This window comes from Lepidochelys olivacea (assembly GCF_965140295.1).
Source record: "Lepidochelys olivacea isolate rLepOli2 genome assembly, chromosome: 7".
Lineage (NCBI taxonomy): Eukaryota > Metazoa > Chordata > Testudines > Cheloniidae > Lepidochelys > Lepidochelys olivacea.
In genome coordinates, this window is record NC_140417.1 from 26,129,672 (window position 1) to 26,153,848 (window position 24,177).

At 39.1% G+C, this 24,177-nt stretch overlaps 1 protein-coding gene and 1 long non-coding RNA gene across 4 annotated transcripts in view; one reads left to right on the forward strand and one right to left on the reverse strand.

The window, feature by feature from the left end:
• CCDC66 (coiled-coil domain containing 66) overlaps positions 1 to 24,177 on the reverse strand; it is an 82,316-nt gene that overhangs the window by 52,780 nt on the left and 5,359 nt on the right. For 2 of the 3 annotated variants that reach the window (XM_084635526.1, XM_084635527.1), the window contains exons 3-15: positions 22,964 to 22,989; positions 20,474 to 20,921; positions 17,126 to 17,294; positions 16,836 to 16,939; positions 15,215 to 15,348; positions 12,989 to 13,165; positions 12,267 to 12,398; positions 10,361 to 10,614; positions 8,790 to 8,874; positions 7,813 to 7,974; positions 5,831 to 5,999; positions 5,201 to 5,323; positions 2,240 to 2,739 (exon numbers count right to left, since the gene is read on the reverse strand). In XM_084635526.1, the coding sequence (XP_084491652.1) occupies positions 2,240 to 2,739; positions 5,201 to 5,323; positions 5,831 to 5,999; positions 7,813 to 7,974; positions 8,790 to 8,874; positions 10,361 to 10,614; positions 12,267 to 12,398; positions 12,989 to 13,165; positions 15,215 to 15,348; positions 16,836 to 16,939; positions 17,126 to 17,294; positions 20,474 to 20,921; positions 22,964 to 22,989 (2,483 nt within the window). The remainder of the gene's footprint in view (positions 1 to 2,239; positions 2,740 to 5,200; positions 5,324 to 5,830; positions 6,000 to 7,812; positions 7,975 to 8,789; positions 8,875 to 10,360; positions 10,615 to 12,266; positions 12,399 to 12,988; positions 13,166 to 15,214; positions 15,349 to 16,835; positions 16,940 to 17,125; positions 17,295 to 20,473; positions 20,922 to 22,963; positions 22,990 to 24,177) is intronic. The other variant, XM_084635528.1, reaches the window with a different exon arrangement.
• Positions 83 to 5,850, forward strand: LOC311524432. Its single transcript, XR_014712556.1, has 3 exons — positions 83 to 267; positions 3,764 to 3,877; positions 5,770 to 5,850. It is a non-coding gene; the product is annotated as an uncharacterized lncRNA (long non-coding RNA).

Here is a 24,177-nt window from a genome sequence, read left to right on the forward strand (position 1 = left end):
CAAAAGTAAAAAAAAAAAAATCTGAATTTTTTATAATATATATTTTATTTTGTAAGACAAAATGATTTTTTTCCTTCTAAAGTTCCTAAAGCAGTGTTAGATCTGAATTCAGGTGAAATATACTTATCTAAGCCTTTACTCAAAGAGATACTATTATAAACATTGCAGACCAAATTCATTGCTGATGTAATTCTCTGAAGACAACTTACACCTCCATGAAGTTAAATGTGCAGAGTAAGTTTTGGATTTCCAGAGCTGATGCAAAAGGTAAGAAGAACCAGGAACATTAAGGTTTGTAATGCTAGTAATGATTCGGAGGCAGGGTGTGTACAGGTTTTTTGTGACTTAGGGGGACACCCTTGAGATCATGACACTCCCTGACCAAGTTCTGCCATTAGGGGAAACCTTACTAACCCAGAAAAGGACATGTTCTGGCCACTAGACATTGACCAGCTGCAAACATGCCCCTCTGCCCCGCACAGCTCCCTGTGGCAGCAGTTTGCCATTCCTAGCCAATGGGATCTGCAGGAAGGGGTGGGCCACAGGGATGTGCTGGCTGCCGCTTCCCACAGCTACCATTGGCCAGGAATGGCAAACCATGGCCAGTGGGAGCTGCGGGGGGCCGTGCCAGCGGACAGTCAACATCAGCAAAATGTTTCGAGGCCCGTAATCAGATTACCCCGATGGGCCACGTGCGACCCACAGGTTGCCCACCACAGCACTAGAGGTACCACTGACAGCTACTCCTAGAGAAATTAAGGGTTAAAATTTCAAGCCTCAGAATCAGTTTGAGTCTAATAGGGTGTCCATAGGAGTGGTACCCTGGAAGAGTGATTAAGCAAGAATTCCTTCCTCAACTCTTGTGAAGCCAAGGAAGCAGCTGAGATCTCTGCTAACACTGTTGCATCAAAGCAAGTGAGACATAACACCTAATCAGCAACTCAGAAAAAAGGCTGGCATCCTAACAGGGAAACACAAAAATAAAATCTCTAGGGGAGGAAAAGGGTGTAAAAATGAACAATTCTCCATGGTATAAAACAGGATTATGGAAATACACACACACACACACACACACCACACATTTTATATATATATAGGTGGAAAAGTACCTACAGGTTATTGGAACAATCAGAAACACCAGGGTATAGGACTTGATGCAGTACCTTTTATGGCTGGATCCATACTACCCAAAGCTTCAGGCTGAGCACTATTATTAAATGTAGGTCCCTTTTTCCAGACACAAGGGAAAACTGTTTTTTTTTCTTATAAATGAAAAATATTAATTTATATACAGTTTATTAGACTTTTGAACAAGCAATTTATACCTTACTTTAATTTATCTTGTACTTTCACTCAAAGGCCAACTTTCCTGAAAATCAACTGCAAAACTCAGTTGTAATAACTGCCATTGTCGTTGACTAACGTACGTGAAAAACTGTCTTCAGTTTCGCAATTCTATCCTCCACATTCATTTAAGACACATACATGAATACCTACGGAATTCACAGATTACTTATTGTGCCCACAGCCTTTGAAGTAGTGCATTTCTAGCATTCATTTTCAGCCAAACAAATAAATGGCTTCTTGGCTGGCTACACAGAATTACAGAGGTCACTTTATCTCTGGATACATTTTTCACTGGAAAGTAGACCTGGTGTGAAGGGAAGAAATGAGGCACAATGTCAGTGCTGGGAGGTGAGCGGTATCAGCAGTATTTTCTTTAAAGCGTGGAAAGATACGATTTTTTTCAGCCATGGGCTACTGATGATGTGTGTTTAGTGGAATGAAAGAAGGAAGAAAAGGTGCAATTATAAAGTATGTACTTTGCTGTCATAAATTCTCTCACAAGTCAACAATGGCTTTTTTGGTTGTTTGTGAAAATTAACATTGTTCTCCTATATGTTTTCCTGCCTTTGATGGACAAAGAGGGTCAAGTCAGTTTCATAATTTCAATCTCCAAGAGTAGGATACACAGGCTTGTATCTTGCTGCCAATCAGATTCCCTCTTTACACAAAGAATAAATGACAACTAAATAACAGGGAATAAATACACAGAAGAGGGTTATGGTGACATCAAAATCCAGGTGAGTGAAATCTGAATGTATTATGTCACTAGAATACCTACATTACTGAACTAAGTTCTGGAGTTTCACCAATGATCTAGCCCAGACACAAATGAGATATTAAGTGAGCCAAGGTTATGATGAAAAATTTTTGCTGTTATACACCAAATCATTACCTTTGTTACTGCATGTCCCTTACTCTTTGTATTCGTTTCCTGGTGAGATGAAGGAGACCTTTCTGGAGAGACTTCTTTCTTTTGACAGAGTTTGCCAGGAGTATTTCTTTCTACCAATTGAAGCAGCTCTATCTGTCGTCTTACTTTCTTTTCCTCCCTTTGCTTCTGTAGCCGTCTAGGGTATCTTTCTGATGCTGGAATATACCTTTTCCCAGGTTTGTTTATGTTCCAGTCAGGTCTCTTTCCATATTTTTCCATAGGATTTGTTTGTTTCTCCTTTCTTGCAAATTGATTATATAAATCAGTGTAACTGCCATTATTCTCTTTTTCTGATATTTTCTTTTTATCTGGATACTGCATTTCTTTCTTGCATTTTTTGATGTTAAATTTCTCTTTATATTCTATGGAAATATCTGGAGATGTACAGTCCACAGTTCTTCTTTCTACAACTGGCTCAGTGCACGTTTCAGTTCTGATGTACGCTCTGGTGTCAAAGTAATCTAAAAACAAAAGTATCGCTTTTATATTTTTCTAAGCAGGCCACGTGACTTCTTTGATTTATATTTCAGTATTTAGACTATAAATGCATTACTACTCACTTCATTCAAAACATCGATTGCTACAATATTGGCATACTTTTTTATTCCTTCTGATGTTTCAGAGTAAACCGCACAGGGGAGAACCAATATAGTGACCAGATAAACTCAGTCCATGTTTAAAAACATGGGGAACAAAATGTAAGAAAACTTAAAATATAAATGAAATGAAACTACATTGTCTTGATATATAGATTCATCTTGTATTGTGATAGACCAATGATGAACAACAACATGAAGCTTTTATATGAATATTTAAGGTGCATCTTGTTCATAGTTTGTCAGATCTTATTCACCATTTTAAGTGCTACTGAGTGTAACAGGCATTCCCTATCTGGTTTCTTTTTTCTCTTCTCCAACAGAGGTTCTGAATTAGGAGCTGACTCAGTAACCTGTCACTTGGATCCCCACCAATATAGGTTAATTGGGATCTAAGTGGAAGACCAATTAACAAATAGAGTCACAGCTGAAGGGCTAATTAGAGGGAAAAGCAATCCTAGCAGCTGGGAGCAGATACATAGAGAGGAAGGAAACCCTGGAAAAGGTGGAGGTGCAGAACTTGCAGGAAGACAGCTGGTTGTTCTTAGCACTGCTTCCTTTTCCCTTAGCAATAAGAGGGGAGCTGACTAGGACTTGTACATATGTAAATAGTACTACAGATAGTGGCCTGATAGAATGCTATAATAAAGAACAGTGGTGGGGAAGGTGGCTGGAGTGAGTCTGGACTGTACCTAAGGCAAGATGGGGGACCAGGGGACCACCCTGCAACATACTTGGGGGCTTCTCCAGGACCCATATCCCTCATCTGTGCAGGAAGCCAAAGAGCAAGCCGGCACAAGTGTCAATGGTCTGGGAAATAGAAGAAATCCTGAAATGGATCATAGAATAGTAAAAGGAACTGCAGTAATCCATACAGTTTTTTCAACAGTCCTAGCAACCAGAGCAGCAGGCCCAGATGGTGTGGCAGGCAGACCAACAGAAAGTTCTCCAGGACTTTATCAAGGAACAGATGGCCGTACAGCATGGGATACTGCAGAATCTGGTGAGTCCTGTGACCGGGGTTAACAATAGAGGCCAGGGAACTGGACATTGTGAAGTGGCTCCAAAAAATGACTTTGAGGCCTTTCACCAAATTTTTGAGAGGGTGGCTTTAAGTTCTGGTTCTTTAAGTTTGCAAGTGGCTCCTTGCAAAGCCCAAGCATCCCTAAGTGAAGAACATGCCATTGCAGATAGGATGGTTCTGTTGTCAGAAAGATCCGAACAGAAATTTAGGATGGCAAAAAGCAAAGAGGCTGTCAAGACTGGGCTACTAGCTGGTTGTTACCCCCAGAGAGCCAGGAGGTGGAGGAAGTGATGGATGTCTGATCGTAGAATAGTTCTTGCAAGGTCTTCCTGCGGTGGGGAGTATATGGTTGCACTGGCACCAATCCTCGACATCAGACAGTGTGGGGAAGCTGACTGAAAAATTCTTAGAGGCCGAGCTACCCAGAAAGACAGTCCATCTCTTGCTGGGACAGGAGATGAGAAAGAAGTTGGTAGATGCTCAGCCAGGAAAAGGGACTGAGAGAAGCCCAAAGGGCCCTCATACTCTGCCAGAGAGGGATGGTGTGTTACCAATGTCGGTGGCCAGGACCCATAGAGAGTGTTCGCATATGGACTGCAAGTTGGTGAGGTTTTGTTCTGTGAGACATGATGAAACTCCAGCAGATGTTAGCAGAGAGGGCAGTAAGGTTAGAATGTATACATGGGGAAATACCACTACCCCCCTTCAAATAACCTTGTGACACCCTCCCAACTCCCTTTTGGGCCAGGACCCCCAATTTGAGAAATGCTAGTCTTCCCCTGCCCGTGAAATCTGTATAGTATAGGGTAAAAGCACACACAAGACCAGATTCCACAGTTTGGGACACGTTTTTCATGGCTGTGAATTTGGTAGGGATCTACCTACGAAGCATTGCAAACCCTTTCCAAAGCACCCTGTGGCTAGTTGCACAGTGGGATAGCTACCCACAGTGAACTGCTCTCTCTGTCAATGCAAAAGGTGCTGTTGTGGATATGCTTCACTGACACAAGGACCATAGTGTGGACATGCAACAGCGGTTTAATACAGCAGTGGCTGTACGTCGTCATAACTTGCACTGACAAAACTCTCTAATGTAGACAAGGCCTTAGTTTCCCTATTGCTGCTATTTTATTTACTCTTGATACTCTAATCTGTCTAAGCAGTCACTTCTAGTTTTACTCGGTGCTGTATAAACAAGATTTGCCTCTACTGATAGCCTGAGCTAATGAAGGAGCTATTCCACTTTTTTTCTTAAAGAATATGATACCCTACTAAATCATATTATTTTTTTGGAATGTATACCTGTCTGCACAGCAGTATCTTTCCGAGGAGAGGTTACAGTTTTTACATCTTGATGCATCTTACTGCTCACTTCATCAGAACAATGATCATGATTTACATTTGAAAGGCCACATATTTTATCACCTAAAAAGTAAGAAACCAGTGACTTAAACAATTTTCTATTAATGTCTATATAAATCACACTATCAAGTTGACCCTATCCCTGTAGTTTAATAATTAGACCTTCTGGGTTCTCGTCCTGACTCTGCAATTGGCTCACAGTGACACCTTGGCCACATCTCTTACCCTTTCTGGGGAAGATCTTCTAAAGAAATTACAGGATTTAGGAGTGCAAGTCCCTCTGAAAGCCAAAACAGTTGTACTTGTGCTCCTCAGTACTCCTGAAAATCTCCATCTGTGTCTTTCTTCCATTATAAAAGATGGATAATGCTGCTTGGTGTTTGAGGCTTGATTAACATTATATATGTTTAACTTTTTGAGATACTTGACTAAAAGGATAGAAGTTTTGTTCAGTTTCTGAAGCCAAAGAGCAATGTCTAGACTGACAGGATGTTTTTTCTCAAAAATAGGATCCACAGCTCATGCAAACCCTCCAAAAATAAAATGAAATATATTAAAGTTGGTACTTGCCGCTGCCGCCACCGCCACCACCACCACCAAGATTCTTCTGCAGTTTTGAAATGTCATGTCCTTTTTGAGCCAACTGTCGAATACGTTGTTCCTGTTTTAATCTCTGTGCCTGTTCTTGTGCTCTCTGCATTGTCTGATAGAGCTCATTTGTTTTAAGAGTCATGATTTCCTATCATAAAAAGGGAGACAAATGCATGAGATCATTTAGTCGGAGAATAAAATAAACAGGGCTGCATAATCTCCTTATAAGTTTACATCTATTCATGATTTTTTCTATTTGGGTATTTTTTTAAGTTAGTAAAAGAAATAACAGCGATGCAAAGATCTTTATGTGAGGCTAATGGAGAGCGTAGCGCCAGCACTGTAGCAGCATAAAGAGCTAGACTACGTTGTGATCCCCCTGTATCATGTGACTTGAAGGGAAACAAAGAAGCAGGTATTAGAAAACTGTGCACCCTATACTTATGGAAGAGAAACAGCAAGTCCTCCCCAAGCAGAGATGCTTCTTCACACTTTTAAGGCTCTGTGGGTTAAAGGTGCAGGAAATGAAGCCAAGTAACAGCTCCTTTCAACACATTACATACTTCAGAGTGGAAAGAAGTGCCAGAGTCTGGTCTCCTCTGTGGCTCTTAGTGCATGTTGGTAAACGGAGGGGAGCATCTGATGGCAATAAGTTTCCCGAAGGAGCTGTGCTGCTTGAGGGAGGTGAGTCCAGTAACGCAATGCAGTGAAGCAGGTCTTCTGTACAGGATCTCACTCCCCAAGACCTATAGGGATGCCTCTGATTTCCGTACAGAATCTGGAGCCTTATGTGGCTTGAGATATAACTGCACAATGCCTTCCTTGAACCCCACAACATCTCTTCCAAAGAGGAGAATAACTCAAGTTATGTTGCTCAAAACATCAGCTAAATCATTTATCTTAATTTTATTCCTTCCACACATTTGTCCATAGAAGATAAGGATGGGGCCCCTAGAACACAAAGTTTGAATCCACCAAGCGGTCAGAAGGCTTCTGCCACCGGAAGATTGAAATAAAATTTATATGGAGTGTTGGGTGGTGTTCACAAAAAGTATTCTAGTACCTCCAAAACGGGTCATTGATTTTTTGACATGACATTACTAAAATTTATTCTGGGGGGAAATAAACTTCAGCCTTGACAGGACACATCTAGTCAAGCACATTACATGACATTTGTGAGGTCTCTCAGAAGCATCAAGCTACTCACCAATACTCCAGGTTAGGTATTCTCAGACGGTATTGGAGTTCAAAGCAATTTTTGCTGTTTTAACTAAAAATTTTAAAAATGCTATTTTGAGTACAAAACATTGCCTAAGACTTTATCTTCCTCAGCTTTATTTAAAACTATTTGAGGTTTTTGTCCATCTTGGTGTCTTTTTGTGAAAACTGCCTGGACCTCAAACCACCCCCACCCACCAAAAAAACCCACAACCAACCCCTCAAACTAGTGAGTACACAAAATGAATTATATTGGTGAGGAGAGAGATTTCAGTTTAATGCATGTGACATTAGTAAATTCATCTTTTTTAATTATGGAAAAATAGGTGGACAATGTCCTTTCTAACGTGAAAAAAGCTTGAGGTGGTGCTGGGGGGAGTAAGGCAATACTTTTCCCCTCACAATAGGGTGGTATTAGTGCTGACTTAATTTTCTAGGCTTTCTAGTTTAATCAAGAACGGTGGGTAACATTTTTGAATCAATCCCATGGGTTCTGTTACTTCTTTCATTCAAATATTAAATATTAATTTATGTTAACAGACGTGTGGCAAAATCCCCTACACTGCTTCAAAAATCTCAAGATTTTCAACCTTAACTATAGTCACAAATGGAATTTCAACACTACTCTTGCCTCATGCATTAGATAATAGTAGTATTTACTATTTATTTCTAAGTCTATTAGGCATTGGCAGTTCTATTAAACACTGTCATTTACGTGCACGAAGTAAAGGTTTAACACCCACTTCCTTTTGTTTCTGTTTGAGCATATCCTCTTCAAACTGTTTTTGCATCAGTTCTCGTTCTCGTGCTAAGCGGTGTTCTTCTTCTTGTTCTTCCCATTTTCTTTGCTCTTCCTCCAGCTGCTTCTTCCTTCGCTTTTCCTCTACTTGAGCCATTATAGCTTTCTAGTGATGTCAAAATCATAATAAAATTTAGTAAAATTAACACTTAGTAGTATGCATAATATAAAATGTATTTCATGTCTCCTATATACATTACAAAAATATGTAATTTGTATTCTAATTCCATAAAAATCCAGTTCAATAAGAAAGATATTATTTTCTGTGCCACACAAAATAAATGAAACTTAGCTCTCTGGCAGGCAAACCTATTCAGCAGAAAGTAAGCCAAAGAAAAATACAATCTTTAAAAAGTCTCACAGGGTATGGGAGGGTGTACACACATGCCCCTGAATTGTATCACATTCATTACTTTTTATAGGCTTCAGTTTCCCTGGGGGGAAATAACGCAACTGGTGTACTTTGATCCATCTGTTTGGCCTGGAAGGTGTTATAATGGTATTATACAGTATATTATGACTCCAGTCAGCCACAATAAACCATACTGCTCTGGCAGTGGATGTAAATATAATTAGGGGGCTTAGTGTAAATGAGAATAAGGACCATACTGTTTTAAACATCTGCTGACTAGGAACTACAATATCAGTCCAGCTAAGATATGCTGTGGGTTATTTTTCTGAGGCATCAGTTTTATAATAGAGGCTCATAAAGCACTTTACAAACATTAATTATGCCTTACTCACTACTGCTGTAAGTGAGACATCTGGTTAACCAGGGTAATCTGGTGAAGGAGAAGTCACAATTTCTATTCCCCTGAGCAATGTGTACTGGCACCCTGGCTCCTTCTTTAGTCACATCACCACACCTACCCTCATTCATTCTTCCCATTTAGGCTGTGTCAGATTAAAACATGATTGTACCTGATGTTCTAACTGTTTCTGCCGCCTCCTGTCTCTTTCCTCAATTTGTGCAGGATCCAAGAGAGCTGTCATTGACCGGAGAAAACTATGAAGAGAATCATTTAAATATTTTTCAATTAAAAAAAAAATTCCAGAGTTTTGTTTTATTCTGAAATATCAGCAAGATTTAAATGTAAGACTTTTGTATCAAAATAAGTACCTTTCATTCATTGTCATAGGTTTGCACTATAATAAATACAGCAACTCCTCACTTAACTTTGTCCCGGTTAATGTTGTTTTGTTGTTACGTTGCTGATCTATTAGGGAACATGCTCATTTAAAGCTGCACAATGCTCTCTTACAGCGTTGTTTGGCAGCTGCCTGCTTGCAGGAAGAACAGCCCGTAGGAGCTAGTTGGTGGGGGCCTGGAACCAGCGTGGGCCAGCAGCCCCCCTAAGTTTCCTGTGCGGCAGCTGCCCAGCAGGCTATCAAATGCCAGTCAGTTCAGCTGTCCCTCCCCCCACTGCCGTGTGCTGCTTCTGCCCTCTGCCTTGGAGCTGCTCCCGGGAGCCTCCTGCTTGCTGTGCAGGGGGTGGGAAGCGGGGTGCTGATGTCAGGGTGCCCCCCTTCCCCTGCTTCTGTACCCCATCTCCACAGAGCAAGGGAGGATGCCACAGGGCTAGGGAGGCAGCTTGCTGACAGCAGCTGCTGTCTCAACTTGCTGATCTACTTAAAAAGGCAGTGTACTTAGAGTGGGGTCAGCGTACTTAAGGGGGCAATACGTGTCTCTCTCACACACAGTATGTCTGTCTGTCTGTGTGTGTGTCTCTCTCTCTCTCTCACACACACACACACACACACACACAATGTATCTCTGTCTCACACACGCACCCCCAGGTACTTCGAAAATTGGAGGGAGTGGTGCACTCCAGTGGGATAGCATGGGGTCATTATCACATTCAGTTTCCGCAGGGAATGTTTGCAGCCACTGCCATGCGTCTATGGGGTCTCCTCCCTCCATTCATGCTGCCTTGTAGAGCGTGAGGCTACATTAACACCGTGTTAACACTTCAGGGCTCAGCCAAGTGTTAGTTCATCATTTAGCAGCAAGGCATTCCCTGAGAAATACCACACTCTCTTCTACCGTCTGACTCCACCACCTCAACCAAGCATCACAATCATCATTGCTGTGTACAGAATTAAATTGTTTAACACTTATACTGTGTGTAAGTCTTTTGTCTGGTGAAAAAAATTTCCCTGGAACCTAATTCTCCCCACCCCACTATTTACAATTCTTATGGGGAAACTGGATTTGCTTAACATCATTTCACTTAAAGTAGCATTTTTCAGGAACATATCTACAACGTTAAGCAAGAAGTTACTGTAATGAAATTGAACATAAGAATGCTATTTACGGTAAACTTTACTAGTGAATAATTGAAATACATATCTTTTTCAGTAGGGAACCATACAAATTCCTCAAGAGAGGAGTAAATACCAAATTAATACTACTTCAGAGACTTACTAACTTCTAAAGACATTCCAGAAATGAATTGATTGGGAAGACTACTGTAATTGAGGCATGCACTCACCTGGCTTTTTGACTTTGTTCCGAAGTAGTGTTCTCAACGTTTTTTTCTACATTCTCCACCTTTGAATGTATGAGGTGGCCTAAAGCTGCAGGTGTAAAAGGATGAATAACAGCAGTCAGGGCCTGAGTTTCAGGGGACAGGCAAAGATTTTCAGGCTGCTTGGTGTATGTTCCATTTATGAGGTGTTGTGGATTAGCACGAGGGTAGTTTTTTAAAGAATCAAAATGCACTGCCCATCTCTCATGCTCCTCAGCCTAAACAGATATGAACCAAAAAAGAAAATGGAAATACGCTCAGTTACATTGTCATATAAAGTACTTTTAACTAAATATTTTGAAAGTTTATTTCTGTTTTGATAAAAGCTAAACAGCAGGATTTGCATTTTTAAAGCTCTATTATGGTGCTGTGCCACATAGAGTAGTTAGTTCTACAAATAGGAAAACTGGTTCATATGAAAGTGACCTGACCCTGATCAAAATTGAAACCAGATCTTTTTGGTGAAAAATCACTTACAATGCATTGCTATTTGCTATAGCAAGACTCAAAAACTAGGAAGTAAAAAAGTTAAATTTGTCAAGAATCTTTCAGTCTTGTATAAAATAAGTTAATACTAATACAGGGTTTTCCATACCACTTTCTCTGCAACCTTATCTTGATGTATATTATTTTTCATACTGCCTCCATTAGTCCTACAAGCTGCTCAGCTTATTGGTTACCATCCTAGTCACTCATCCACGCAGCTTTGTCTCGCTCCCCAGATATTCTCTAGCCGCATGAACGAGGAGTAGCAGCAAGTTCTTTTGGGTGACAGAAAGCTTTTCTTAAACATATTTTGTGGGCACATATCAGAACAAGTATTCATATTCTTTCTCACCAGCCCACACCCATCCTCTCTGCACTTTCATTCTGGGACAGCAGTCGGCATGCTAGGTGCACAAACATGAATTTTAACAAATCACAAAGATCTTTGCCACAGGCATTGGTACACTGTTCATTGTGCTGTCTAAGGTTTTTGAGGAAGAGGTATCTTGTTTCCTTCCCCCACCACCACCTAGAGATTTTTTTTTTTTTTTGGCCCTAGTCTGTCAAATGGGCATTCCACACAAGCCAAAGGAACCAGGGTTTCCACTGTGCGTTCTCTCTACCATGGGTGTATTACACAGTTTTTGCATTTGACTCTCCTAACTTCCAGAAGGAATTGCCTTTTTGGAAGAATTGGGGGAATGTTCCCTAGTATTTGCCTTCTGAAGAAAATAGCACATCCCGTATAAAATCTTGCACAGGGTCACTTCCCAGAAGCAGAAAAAGCTTTAGTCCTATATTAGAGAGCCAAGAGAAGCGAGACGTCCAGGGAAAAAAAAGGAAATTTGAAAATTTTTTATCAATCCTCCTCCCACTGTTCCTTGTCCCCTAAGGGAGGTAAGCTGTCTAACTCATATGAAGAGCTACAGTAGGGTATTTGGGGAAAGAATTTTTCTTCTGTAAGTCTTTTGATGTAATGTACAGAAGCACTATGGACATAACACACATGAGCTGACTTAGAATGGACTCTCTGGTCCCTTTGCTGTCAAAGTGCTATAATGCTACTTCTGTCATTACTGGCTGGTTGTTTAGCTAGAGCTCACTGAATGTCAAAGACTTGGGGTAAACTCCTGTTCCTAGTGAAGTAAATGGGAATTTTATCACTGAGTTTGAATGAGCCAGGATTTCAGCTTTTATTTTTCAGAGGTACTTGGTGCCCACAACTCCCACCAAAATCAATAGGAGTTGTGGATGCTTATTGTCAGGCTTTCAGAGTTGTGTGATCTACAATTTGTTGATAGACTTCCACTTGAGCAGAACTGAACGAGAAAGCTAAAAAACAGACCTTTTCTTATTCCAAATCATCCTTCTAAATTACAGCTACCTTTGAATAATTATGTTTTTCCTCTATTTTTCGTAGTTTAGCCTCTTCCTTCTGTTTGTCCAGATCTAGAAGCCACTTCTTCTGTTGTTCTTGTTTCATGGCACTAAAGGGGTGCTCCACTGGCGTCGCTTCCTGAAATGACAGATACTGGTCTTTTACTGCCTCCCATCACCCCCCATTTCTCATTTTTAAGTAGTACTGCCATTCATGAATACCTGCATTAATTCACAAATTGCTATTCTATCTGGCGTAAAATAAAACTTCATTTTCAATACAATCTGGCCCAAATTAATTGTCCCATCAAGGTCTTCAAAATGTTCACTATAAAATGCAGATGATAAACTCTCTATTCATCTTTATTTCTATTGATAGCCGCAGCAATAGTTAATTTCTATGTGTGCTAGATTTTATTTAACCTCCTAATTTTCCTTCTTTTTTGCATTACGAGATACGTACATGGATTGACTCACGAATCAAGTACATTCCTTTATGTCAAACCTATTAATGTCAGCTCTAAAAATATCTACTAAAAATGCATGATTTCATAGAAACACCTCATAACATCAATATCCTTGTAAACTATGGATTCAAATGCAGCAATAAAAATGATAGGAGGCAAAAAAGTTTGGAACAGGCTTGCTTAATAGAACTACTGCAGATACACACACACACAACAGTAAATTCTTCTTAGAGACAAGATACTGCATACAACTTAATCTTACCCCTAAAACAAATGCTGTCCGAATGGCAGCTGGCAAGTCAGGAGAACTGAAACTAGATGACTGTCCAGTTGGTCCACTTGAAACACTGGGTGCAACTTCACTAGTCTCTGTGACCAAAGTGGTTCTAAAAATGTGGTTTTCCTCACTAGCAATGCCCAAATCAGCTGGAAATGTCATCTGCAAATAATAGCGTCTTGGTGATTTAAAATACTCAATTTAATTTTTTGGGGTTGATTATTTCAATATAAACACATTTTTAAAAAAACTGGTAACTTGTACTTTAGGTTTGTACATGCTGCAGTTCATAGAAACTTCTACCAAAATATGTAACATACATGCAATTACCAACAAGTCAGAAAAAAAAAAGTCAAATCCCAATTCTTGGGGTCCAAGACAGACAACTTTCAAACGATTCTGAATGCTACACAAGAAAGTAATGTTCTGCACTTAGGAAGGAAGAATCCCATACACCACTACAGGCTGGGGACCGACTGGCTAAGCAGCAGTTCTGCAGAAAAGGACCTGGGGATTACAGTGGATGAGAAGCTGGATATGAGTCAGCAGTGTGCCCTTGTTGCCCAGAAGGCCAATGCATATTGGGCTGTATTAGTAGGAGCATTTCCAGCAGATCAAGGGAAGTGATTATTCCCCTCTATTCGACAATGGTGAGGCCACACCTGGAGTACTGCGTCCAGTTTTGGTCCCCCACTACAGAAGGGATGTGAACAAATTGGAGAGAGTCCAGCGGAGGGCAACGAAAATGATTAGGGGGCTGGGGCACATGACTTATGAGGAGAGGCTGAGGGAACTGGGGTTATTTAGTCCGCAGAAGAGAAGAGTGGGGGGGGAATTTGATAGCAACCTTCGATTACCTGAAGGGGGGTTCCAAGGAGGATGGAGCTAGACTGTTCTCAGTGATGACAGAAGAAGCAATGGTCTCAAGTTGCAATGGGGGAAGTCTAGGTTGGATATTAGGAAAAATTATTTCACTAGAAGGGTGGTGAAGCACTGGAATGGGTTACCTAGGGAGGTGGTGGAATCTCCATCCTTAGAGGTTTTTAAGGCCCGGCTTGACAAAGCCCTGGCTGGGATGATTTAGTTGGTGTTGGTCCTGCTTTGAGCAGGGGATTGGACTAGATGAACTCCTGAGGTCTCTTCCAACCCTAATATTCTATCATTCTATGATAAAAGACTACATATGCCATAATGGTGATAGATGCTACAACCTGGAGAATTCTGCTTGGCAGGGTCCAATGAAATAGATAGAGTTAAACCCAGTCCATCCTGGTTATGTTCCCAAAAGGCTGCCATTATCACCTATTTATCAGGGTGCAATTATATTTTTAAACCTCAAAAAAAAGAGTCTTGCTTCCTAAGTTAAGACATATTAGGTACCAGATCCTTGGATAAGATTAAGATAGAGTGACTGAATTTGTTTTCCTTTCTATTAGTAGAGGATACATCCTACTCAGACACGCAAACTAAATATTGGTTTAGATATGTAGATTCTTATAGTTGAACTTGCCTTTAATCTAATTGGTTCTACATACTGTATTTGCACAAGAGGGCAAATGTATTAAACAGCAAAATTAATGAGCAACCTAAGTATTGCTTGACTGATCATAACTATACTGTTTTATTCTTCTCAAACCACAGAACAATGAAAGAGGAAAAAGTCAACAAATTAAGAGTAAAGGTTACTAAGAAACACCAGAATTAAAGTACAGAGGTAGGAATTAAATGATAGCTACAGTATGAACAAAGTCACAAATTATAGGCAAAGTATGAGGCTAAGAGGCTGATTTCACTTGACAAGAAGCTCTCCATAGGCTTTCTGTGGCAACACTGAGGGGGTCTGATGCAAGACAGGCAGGAGAGAGTGGACATGGGATCACTGGCCACTTCCCCATCCCCACCACCCACACAATAAGGGCTTCATACAGGGTCCTTCAGGGCTCTGTTAGGACATACAAAGATCTTTACTACTGTTTTTCTACCAGGGAGAGGAAATGGAATCTACAAGTGCACAGCCTAGTAACATGACCTGTGTGCTGGGATTTATCCCTAAATGCAGATTTTACAAGTAATCAGTGGATACACATTGAAAACAAGCTCTTATAGAGCAATTCTGAAATATGAACAAAATATAGCACTATAAAAAAACTAAATTAATTTGTTCTCTAAGACACACATTGCTTTTATTGAATGGTTCCTTGCTAGCCTTACTTTAGCTTGATTAACTGTCTCCAGTTTTTCCAAATGGGTTTTATCACCATCAGCATCCGTTTGCTCCCAACGGTAGTATTTTGTCTGTCGCTCCAAAGTTTCTTTTAATTTCTTCTTTAAAGCTATCTGTTCGTCTTTAAAACAATTTTTTTTAGAATAAGTAAATATAAGTAAATGCAATTTCAAAAGAGAGTAATATGCAGTGTGGTAATATAAAAAACATAGTGTAAGCAGCTTAAGATGGGTAACTGGCCTTTGCCTGATTAATCTTTCTAACCAGATATTTGTTTTAAGTGTTGAAAGGCTCTGCCTGTGAGAAAGATGGCTGCACAGGATGTGGAAACAGGAGGCAACTGGAAATCTTTATTGGGAGAGGATAAAACTGTGAAGGACTATCAGTGACTCAGGAAAATATTTATCAAAAATATTGCATGTGTTGCTTAAGAAATAGCAGAGGCCCTGAATTCTCCTCATTTCATTGTTAGTTTTGTGCCAGTACAATTGTACTGAAACCAAATAAGTTACACCAGGTTAGAACTGGTGTATCACTGTGCAGGATCAAACCCAGAAATATGGTGGGAGATTTTGGAGGGTTTTTTGTCCAGACAGTTTACATCAAGGTTAAACAAAATCTGCTCTATAGGAATTAATGGCTTCATTATTCCATTAGGAATTTCCAGTAACCTTAGAAGATCTTATTCTCCTGAAAACATTGATTCAAAGACAAATATCAATAGTTATGTTTAAAAAAAAGCTTATACCACAATGGTGTTCAGAATTTGGATGCCAGGACTAAGTATAGATTCCTACAAGTCTATTTAAAATGGGAGATGGGAACAAATTCATATCCCTTTCTACATCTTTCCCTCTCCCTACCAAAACAGTGTTTGCTTTCTACCTGATGACTCTACAGTAGTAACTGAAACCTGTGGATCAGATTCAGTGCTATGCTACGCCCCTTTGAGCCTGCGAGGCTGCAGCAAAAGAGCCAAAGGGTAGACATCAGGCCTCAGAAGAATATCTGCAGCACAGAGAGCCTCAGTGCTGTTATTGCTGGAGGTCCAGGTAGGACCAGACTAGAGGAGGAAGGAGGTGTGTTAAAGACAAGAGGAATGATTGGGATGGACCAGTGCCCGGATCACTCTGTGACCATGCCATGGCCCACAAAAGCTATTGCTACAGGAGAGAAAGTTATGGCTGCTCTGTGGAATGCCCTAGCCTGCTCCAAGGGCTCCACTAGCGATGTATTTGCTGCATAGGGAAGATAAGTCATAAACTGACTCCTGTCAGTTCCTGCCCTGGCATAGGCACCAGCGCAAGGATGAATACTTCTTTATCTACAGGCATGAAAATTCTGTCTGAAACAAAACAAGGAGAGGTTTTAAAAATAAAAAGCTATTTTAGCCAAGTCTAATTAGAAGCTCAAGCAAATGTGTTTTACAAACAGAAAAAACACAAACTGATAGAGAATATTTAAAACACTTTTAAACTCTAATCTTATCAATAGATTTAAACCTTTATAACTTGAAAAAAATTGAAGTTTTGACTATATTAAGTGACCAATGCTACAACATAATACACTGCTTAATATAAATATGGCAAATTATATTTTAATGCATACCTAGTTCCTTCTTCCACTGGGACTTCTTTGCTTCTAACAACATTTTATCCCCTTCTCTTTCACCTAGGGTACTAAATATGTCAGCTGGTTTCCATGAATTCTTACTGCAGAAAAAAACAAAATTAATTTATTTTTAAAAGCCAAAGTGCCTAATTTTAAATTAGCAATTAATTTACATTGGAACTACTCAGGTTCCATTTCATTACTAATGTATTCATATTAAAAGTTTAATATAGGATACAAGAATAAAAAAAAGGTATTTTGGATGATTAATTAACAGATCTACATACATAACTTTCTGTTCAGCCTGCTCAGATGCTGCTTGTTTTCTGCTTGAGGCATAATTATTTTCATTTGGGACAGATGAAACTTCATCAGCTTTTTGGAGTAATCCCATTATGTTCTCCTCTTGTGGGGCCTGATTAGCAGCAGTGCTAATATTTGAGTGTTTGTTTTGGCCTACAAAGTAAAATGTCCATGTTAATAAATACTGCACTAGATTGTCACTCCACATTGTGTACAATAGTTTATATTAACCGTACAACCTGGCTAATTCAAATTAGTGGAGCTGAAGCTCACATGAACACTAGAACTACTAAGTAGCACACCTCAGAAGGGGTGTACATACAGGGGAGTGACATTAAGCAATGGAAGCACTTCCTCTGAGCACTGGCAGGGTATTACCTCTCCTTGAGGTACAATGATTTCTAGGACTCCTGCTGACACGCCACATAACTTCAACACAGTGCAATGCCTAAAATGATTCAATTCTGCACTAAATGTTGATGGAGTTGCTTGCAATTTTGCTTTCCAAGAGTCTACTTAGAATATTCTTAAATAACCTAGTTATTTTAAGGGCACAAACTCTCTGGTAAATGTGTTTGCAGTAAGATGTTATCTTGTGCATAAGTGAATGTGATAGGAAGGATGGCATTGTGGTTAAGGAACTGGACTAGAACTGAGGAGACCTTGGTTCAGTTGTCCTACAAATTACTTTGTGACTTTGGGCAAGTCCCTTAATCCCTCTGTGACTGTTCTACAACTGTAAAGCAAGGATAAATATCCCAAACCCTTCTTTTCCTTTCTTAAACCTGTAAGCTATTTGGGATAGGAACTGTTTCTTAACATGTATATGCACAGCATCTATTACAATGGCGCTGATCTTGGCTGGGACCTCACGGTGCTACTGTGATATAAATAATACTAATAACAAGATGTCATTAAAATTATCTGAAAACCACTCTTAACATGCATGCTAGGAGACTCTAAACTCATATTTCAAATAAGTATAGAAACTAAAATCAATGATGGATACTGTTTTTAGGGAAAACAGATGAAAGATGTCTGTTATTGCAGGGGCACACAGGGGATTAAACATCTTCCAATAGCTTTAAAAGAAATTATCTCCATCACTCTTCCTTGCTCTAACCCCAAAAATAGACTTCTAAAAAATAATCATCTTTAGAAAACAGAGAATATACAACGTGTTTGGGTGCTTCCCCCCCCAGAAATATAGGCAAGGGTATTAGGATAAAAAAAAACAACCTTAAATGTACAAAAATATTGAAGACGATATTTAAAATAGAAAATCCATCAGTATGCAATAATAGTTGGTTTGAACTGATTTGCCAGCTGCTCCATTTCACAGCTAAACTGAAACTAGAATTTTTTACATACCATTGCTTAACATAATCAAGAGTTCTTAATGACACATTTGAAAATATTGACCCAGATGTGAGATTAGCTATCAATAATATAACTATAGCTCTAATTGAAATCAAACTACAATCCCACATGTAACAATTCAGCGTGAAATATAGATACTGTGTTCAGTCCAAAAAGGAATAAAAAAAACCTTGGCTTTTATATTTCCTCTGATAAACTGTTAGATCAATTTTTTCATAAACTTCAATCTTAACATACATTTTAAAAAAGCAACTATGGCTACAAAATTAAGGAGCTGATCCTGCAGCAATCCACAGTTGGAACTTTAGGGGAGTTCAGCACCCAAAGGGCTTATAGGATCAGGACCTAAATTTGAAAGATGGGATTCTCTTGCGTGCATGTGCACACACACACTCAACCACCCCTACATGCACATTAAGAATAACTTTCATTGGCATTAATGGGAGTTATTCAATCCTGCATGGTCAAATTGGATTTATGACTTGCAGTATAATTCTGATTAATGTAGCGGGTACTCAGAAAATGTCTGAATGAACCAAGAAAATTGCTTTCTTCTTCCTCTTGATGATATGTAATCAATTTTTCCCAATAGTCTTAATATTATCTAATGTTTTCTACAGGTCTAAGGGAAAATCAGTTTGTTCTGGTTAATTTTGGCCCATCAATATGATCGTTTCACTCAGACACTGTCACAGTCTCACACATGGATAGGCTATATGAACCTCTTCTCTCAGTAAAGTAAGAATAGATCCAAAAGTGATGGTATCTCTTCCTTGTGGGAAGACTGTCAGTGTCAAATCTAGTCTTTATTTTAAAATAATCTAGCTCATCTACGTCACTAGTTGGAACCAGGAACAGGTTCATAGCAACTGAAATGAGCTGGTGGCCTCAGTCTAGTTTCTAATGAACTGGTGGCCTCATCACTGAACATAATCATATTTGGCATGTTAGTTAAGACTTTCAACAGACACACTTAGGACCAAATGCTGGAAATCTGATCTTGCTCTACTGAAGCCAACAGAGCTGCACCTTCATTATATGTTCCAGTATGTACTATATTATCCCCTTCTGCTGGAGTATGAAACTGATTTTGTGGTGAAGTAAGTCAGGTCTTTTTAACTGGGCCCACAGTCTTCCAAATATTTCTCTCTCACTCACACACGAAAAAGAGAATCTTCAAATGTATACAACTGTCAAAGGGCCAGACCCCGCAAACACTCACTTAATGAAGCATCCTAATGAATTCTGTAGTGGACCAGATCAGCTCCTTGTGCAAAAGGTTAAATGGGTGCACATTTTCAAGATCAGGGCCTAATATAGCACTTACCTCTGCTCACCCTCCCAAACAAGTCTGCTCCAAAACAGTACTATGTTGGATCCTCTGGGAGGGAGGTTTTAATCCCTACTCACTTGTGATCTTTTCCTATTTACTTTCCTTGAGTGATGTGCTTGAGAGAGAATTTTCAATTATGTATCATATTCCATGTCTAGAGATAGCCTCTTGTTTAGAGGAACAACTTGTAAATATTTATACATTTAGATAAAACAGACCTGGGAGAAATTAGCTTCCCAACAAAAACATCTGAGTGACTCTTTACATAACTGAAGACAATATATATCAGAAGATAATCGTAATAAGTATGTAAATTCACAGTAATAACTTAGAGATGGCTGTGTAGTTTTTAATTTATAATGGAAAATGTTCCTTTTAAAAATAAGTTGAAATATTTTCTTTTTACTCAAAAAGTGCCTTTGATGTTTAATAAATATAAAATAACTTTTTTTTGGAAACTGTACATTTAATTATTCAACAGACTGCCCGAAATTTTAAATGCAAAGTTAAAGCATTTCATTTTTATTTCAAATATCTGCGATTAATTTCCGTAATACAAACCTTCTAAAAACTACCAGTAAGAGAAAATTTCATTTTTGCTGCAGGATATATATCTTACTTGTTTCTTCTTGCTTTTCCTCCTGGGCCTGGGACTCAATTTTGGTTCCTTGTTTTACAGTTATCAGAATCTGTTCAAGTTGCTCTTGTGTTAAACACACCAAACTGTTCCTTAGATCTTCACCTGAGATATGAGGTTTTTGAGACTTCTGTTTGGGCTTTTTAACAGCAATTTTATTAGGGTTCTGTAAATCCGGCATTCCAGCTGTGTTGTCTTTTTGGATAATCAAAGCATGGTTTTTATTTAAGGATTCCTTTGATGAATCTTTAGATGATGACAAAGTCACACAGGTTTTTTCACCTTTTATTGCTGACCATCTTGAGCCACTTCTGTCTTTTGCTAAAATATGTTCATGCTTGACACAGGAATTTTGTGTTGATTTCAGAACATGTCCAGACTGTGTTGTTCTCAATGGATGTTTGAGGATTTTAGTTTTATTACCCATCTGCTAAAACAATAACAGTTTATTTACTTTAATATCCTATGAAAGATAAAACTATGTGCCCGTAGTCTTTTCCTTCCTTCAGGCAGTAAAAGCACACGTATTCTATCTGTCATGTCTAAATAGTAAAAGCCAATTCTGTTCTCTGTTACATTAGTAGAAACTCTAGTTCACTAAATGGAATGACTCCAGATGAATACTAATATAACTGAGAAGGGGACTTGGCTCCAAAGTATGCATTACTGTTTATTTTTTAATTTGAATATGAATGTCTAAAGCAACAGTATGGAAATTAGTTTTACGGTATGGTCACTTGTCCCATACTGCTGGTATTAGAGATAATAATCCCTCTTCTGCGTTATGGTTGCTGCTAGCGAAAAATCAAAATAAAATTTTAATAATCTGGTTCTGATCAGAAGCACTAATTTAAAATGTATTTGCATTCAACGGTCAGATTTCAAACCCTTTGGTGAACAAAACAGGATAATTTTCCTTTAACCTCTTGCATGCCAGGCCTAATCTAGTCTCCTTTCAAATAGTGGGCCCAATTATTTCAATATAATGTCATAGGATAGAGTTGTATGAATGTCTTCCGGTTGGGTAAGCATCATAAATGCAAGGGCACTAGACCTGTTAAAAGTCACATTTATCTGATCAGGTATGAAGGGCTCAGGCAGATGTGGGTGCTGGGGAAAGAGACAGTTTTCAGGTAAGTATTCTTTAAAAACACATTTACCCAAGATAAACTACTATCTTCTGCAAACTGAAGGAAAACCACAGTATTATCTATACTCTGAAACCAGTATTATCTAACAGACTTGTAATTGTAGGAAGTAATGTGGATAGTAAAAATGATTTCTCTTCACCTTCTCCATCCTATCCCATCCCCAAGGCAACCTTGAACCCATAGAAATCAGAACAAGTCATCTCAGGCTGAGCTATTATGGTTCACAGTAAGTGGCAAATTCATCCCTCAAAAGACTCATGTGCAACTCTTATAGATATGAACAGGAGTTGTATGCAAGCATCTGAAGGCACAATTTGTTTCTAAGTAAGGTTTCAGAATGACAAAAGGCAAGGCAGCTATTTCATTACAATGGCTGCTGATATGTATTAACTGCATAGGAGTTCCTTTGATCTTCTTCTCCACCTCTCCGCTGGAGTTCCCCAGAGATCTCCCTTGATTCTCACTCCCTCTTTCTCCCCCTGTATCTTATGTATGTTCTTGGGTGACTTCATCTACTCCCATGATCTTGCTTAACATTTCTATGCTGATGATGACTGTCCATTCACTTCTGACCTCTCCACCTCTATTCAGGCTGACAACTCTTATCATCTCTTCCTGAAAGTCATGTTGCTTTTCTTCAAATTCAACATGGCTAAAAATTTCTAAAGCTTGGCTGCTGGAACCAGGCATATTTTTCCCCTCTTCTCCCCACAAATCAGTATGTTGCCAAACCTTATTTTGTTCTGTACTATATAAATCTCTCCCTCGCATTTTCCCTTCAGCTGTAATACTTATCTATGCTTTGGTTCTCTCTTGCCTTAACTACTGAAACATCCTCTCCTCTGGCTTCTCCATCTCAAATCTTACTCCCTTCTAGTTCATCCAAAAAGTAAGGATGGCCTTATGGTTAAGATACTGGAATGAGACTCAAGAAAATCTGGTTTCAGTACCCAGCTTTGATGCCAGAGTCTCTGTGGCTTCCAACTAATCACTTTAATCATCAGAACGTTATCCAATGTGGTTCATTGTACTACTGTCTTTTTTTTAATCTCTGTTCTGAGAATTTGTCTTAGTTAACTAAGTTTCAGGCATACTGCATGCAGAGTATTTTCCAGGGATAGAGGGGTTCAAGTCATATTAATCCTACCTACTTCGTCAGCTACCATGAGTTTTGACAATGGAACTTCATTCTTTCATAGTTAACATTGACCACAGATATTTAGACACATCAGAAATCGCTATTTAAACACATTTTGAAAAGATATTAACTATTGTCTTTTTGGTTCTTATCTAAAGATCAAGGAATCATTACTCCACTTACCTTAACTGTGGATTTTGATTTACCCACTGTAAAACAAATAAAACAAAATATACACATGAGAAAAGTATTCAATAATCAACAATTATTTCCTTAAAAACCACATCCTGAGAAAGTCATGGTCCCACCTAGCCTTAAAATCTATTATTCTATTATAGTTATCTAGTCTCACCTCCTGCCTAATGCAGTCCAAAGAACCTTACCTGTAATTTCTGCATCAAAAACTTGTTAGATGCAGTAAACTTTTAGAAAGATATCCAGTCTTTATTTAAAGACTTCAACTGAGGGACAATTAGTTACAAACCTAGGTAAGCTGTTCCAATGGTTAATTACCCTCTTTCTCTAAAAAATGTGTACGTTATTTCTAGTCTGAATTATCTAGCTTCAGCTTCTAACCACAGGATCTCATTATACCTTTGGGCTTGTCCACACAAAGACTTGGTGTGCAACAATCCATGGCATGAATGTACGGTGCACTAACTTGCTGTACAGTGACTCGCTGTGTGGACCCTACTACAGCACACTAAAAGTTCCAAAATATACTTTGTCTTTAGTGTGCAGCAGCAGGGTCCACTTAGGACCCAGCATGGCAAAGCGCTCGAGAGGGATATGATTTGTAGAGCACTCTAACTGCCCTGCATAGACCCTGCTGGCCCATTCTAAAAGGTACCCAGTTTGCGATAACATAGTTCTGTGCAGGATCTACTCGGGGCAGTTAGAACGCAAAACATTAGAGCATTCTACAAATTGCATCCCTCTAGAGCACTTTTTCCGCACTGTGTAGACAAGCCCTTAGTATTGATAGGCTAGTGTGCTGTATAGTCACACCCTGGCTTGCCACATACTAAGTTGCCCTTTTAATGATTTAAAGAACCACCTACTTATCAGAAATCTCTTTTCTATGTAGATACTTGCAGACTGTAATCAAGTCATCTTTTAACCATCTCTTGGATAAACTAAACAGATTGATCTTCTTTAGTCTCTTACTATAAAGCATGTTTTCCAGACCTTGAATTATTCTGGTAGCTCTTTTCTGAACCCTTTCCAATTTTTCAACATACTTTTTGAAGTGCTGACACCAGAAATGAATACGACATTACCGTAATGGTTTCACTAATGCTGTATACAGATGTAATATCATGTCCCCATTCCTACTTGATATTCCATTGTTTATATATCCAGGGATGGTGTTCGTCCTCTTAGCTACAGCATCCCAT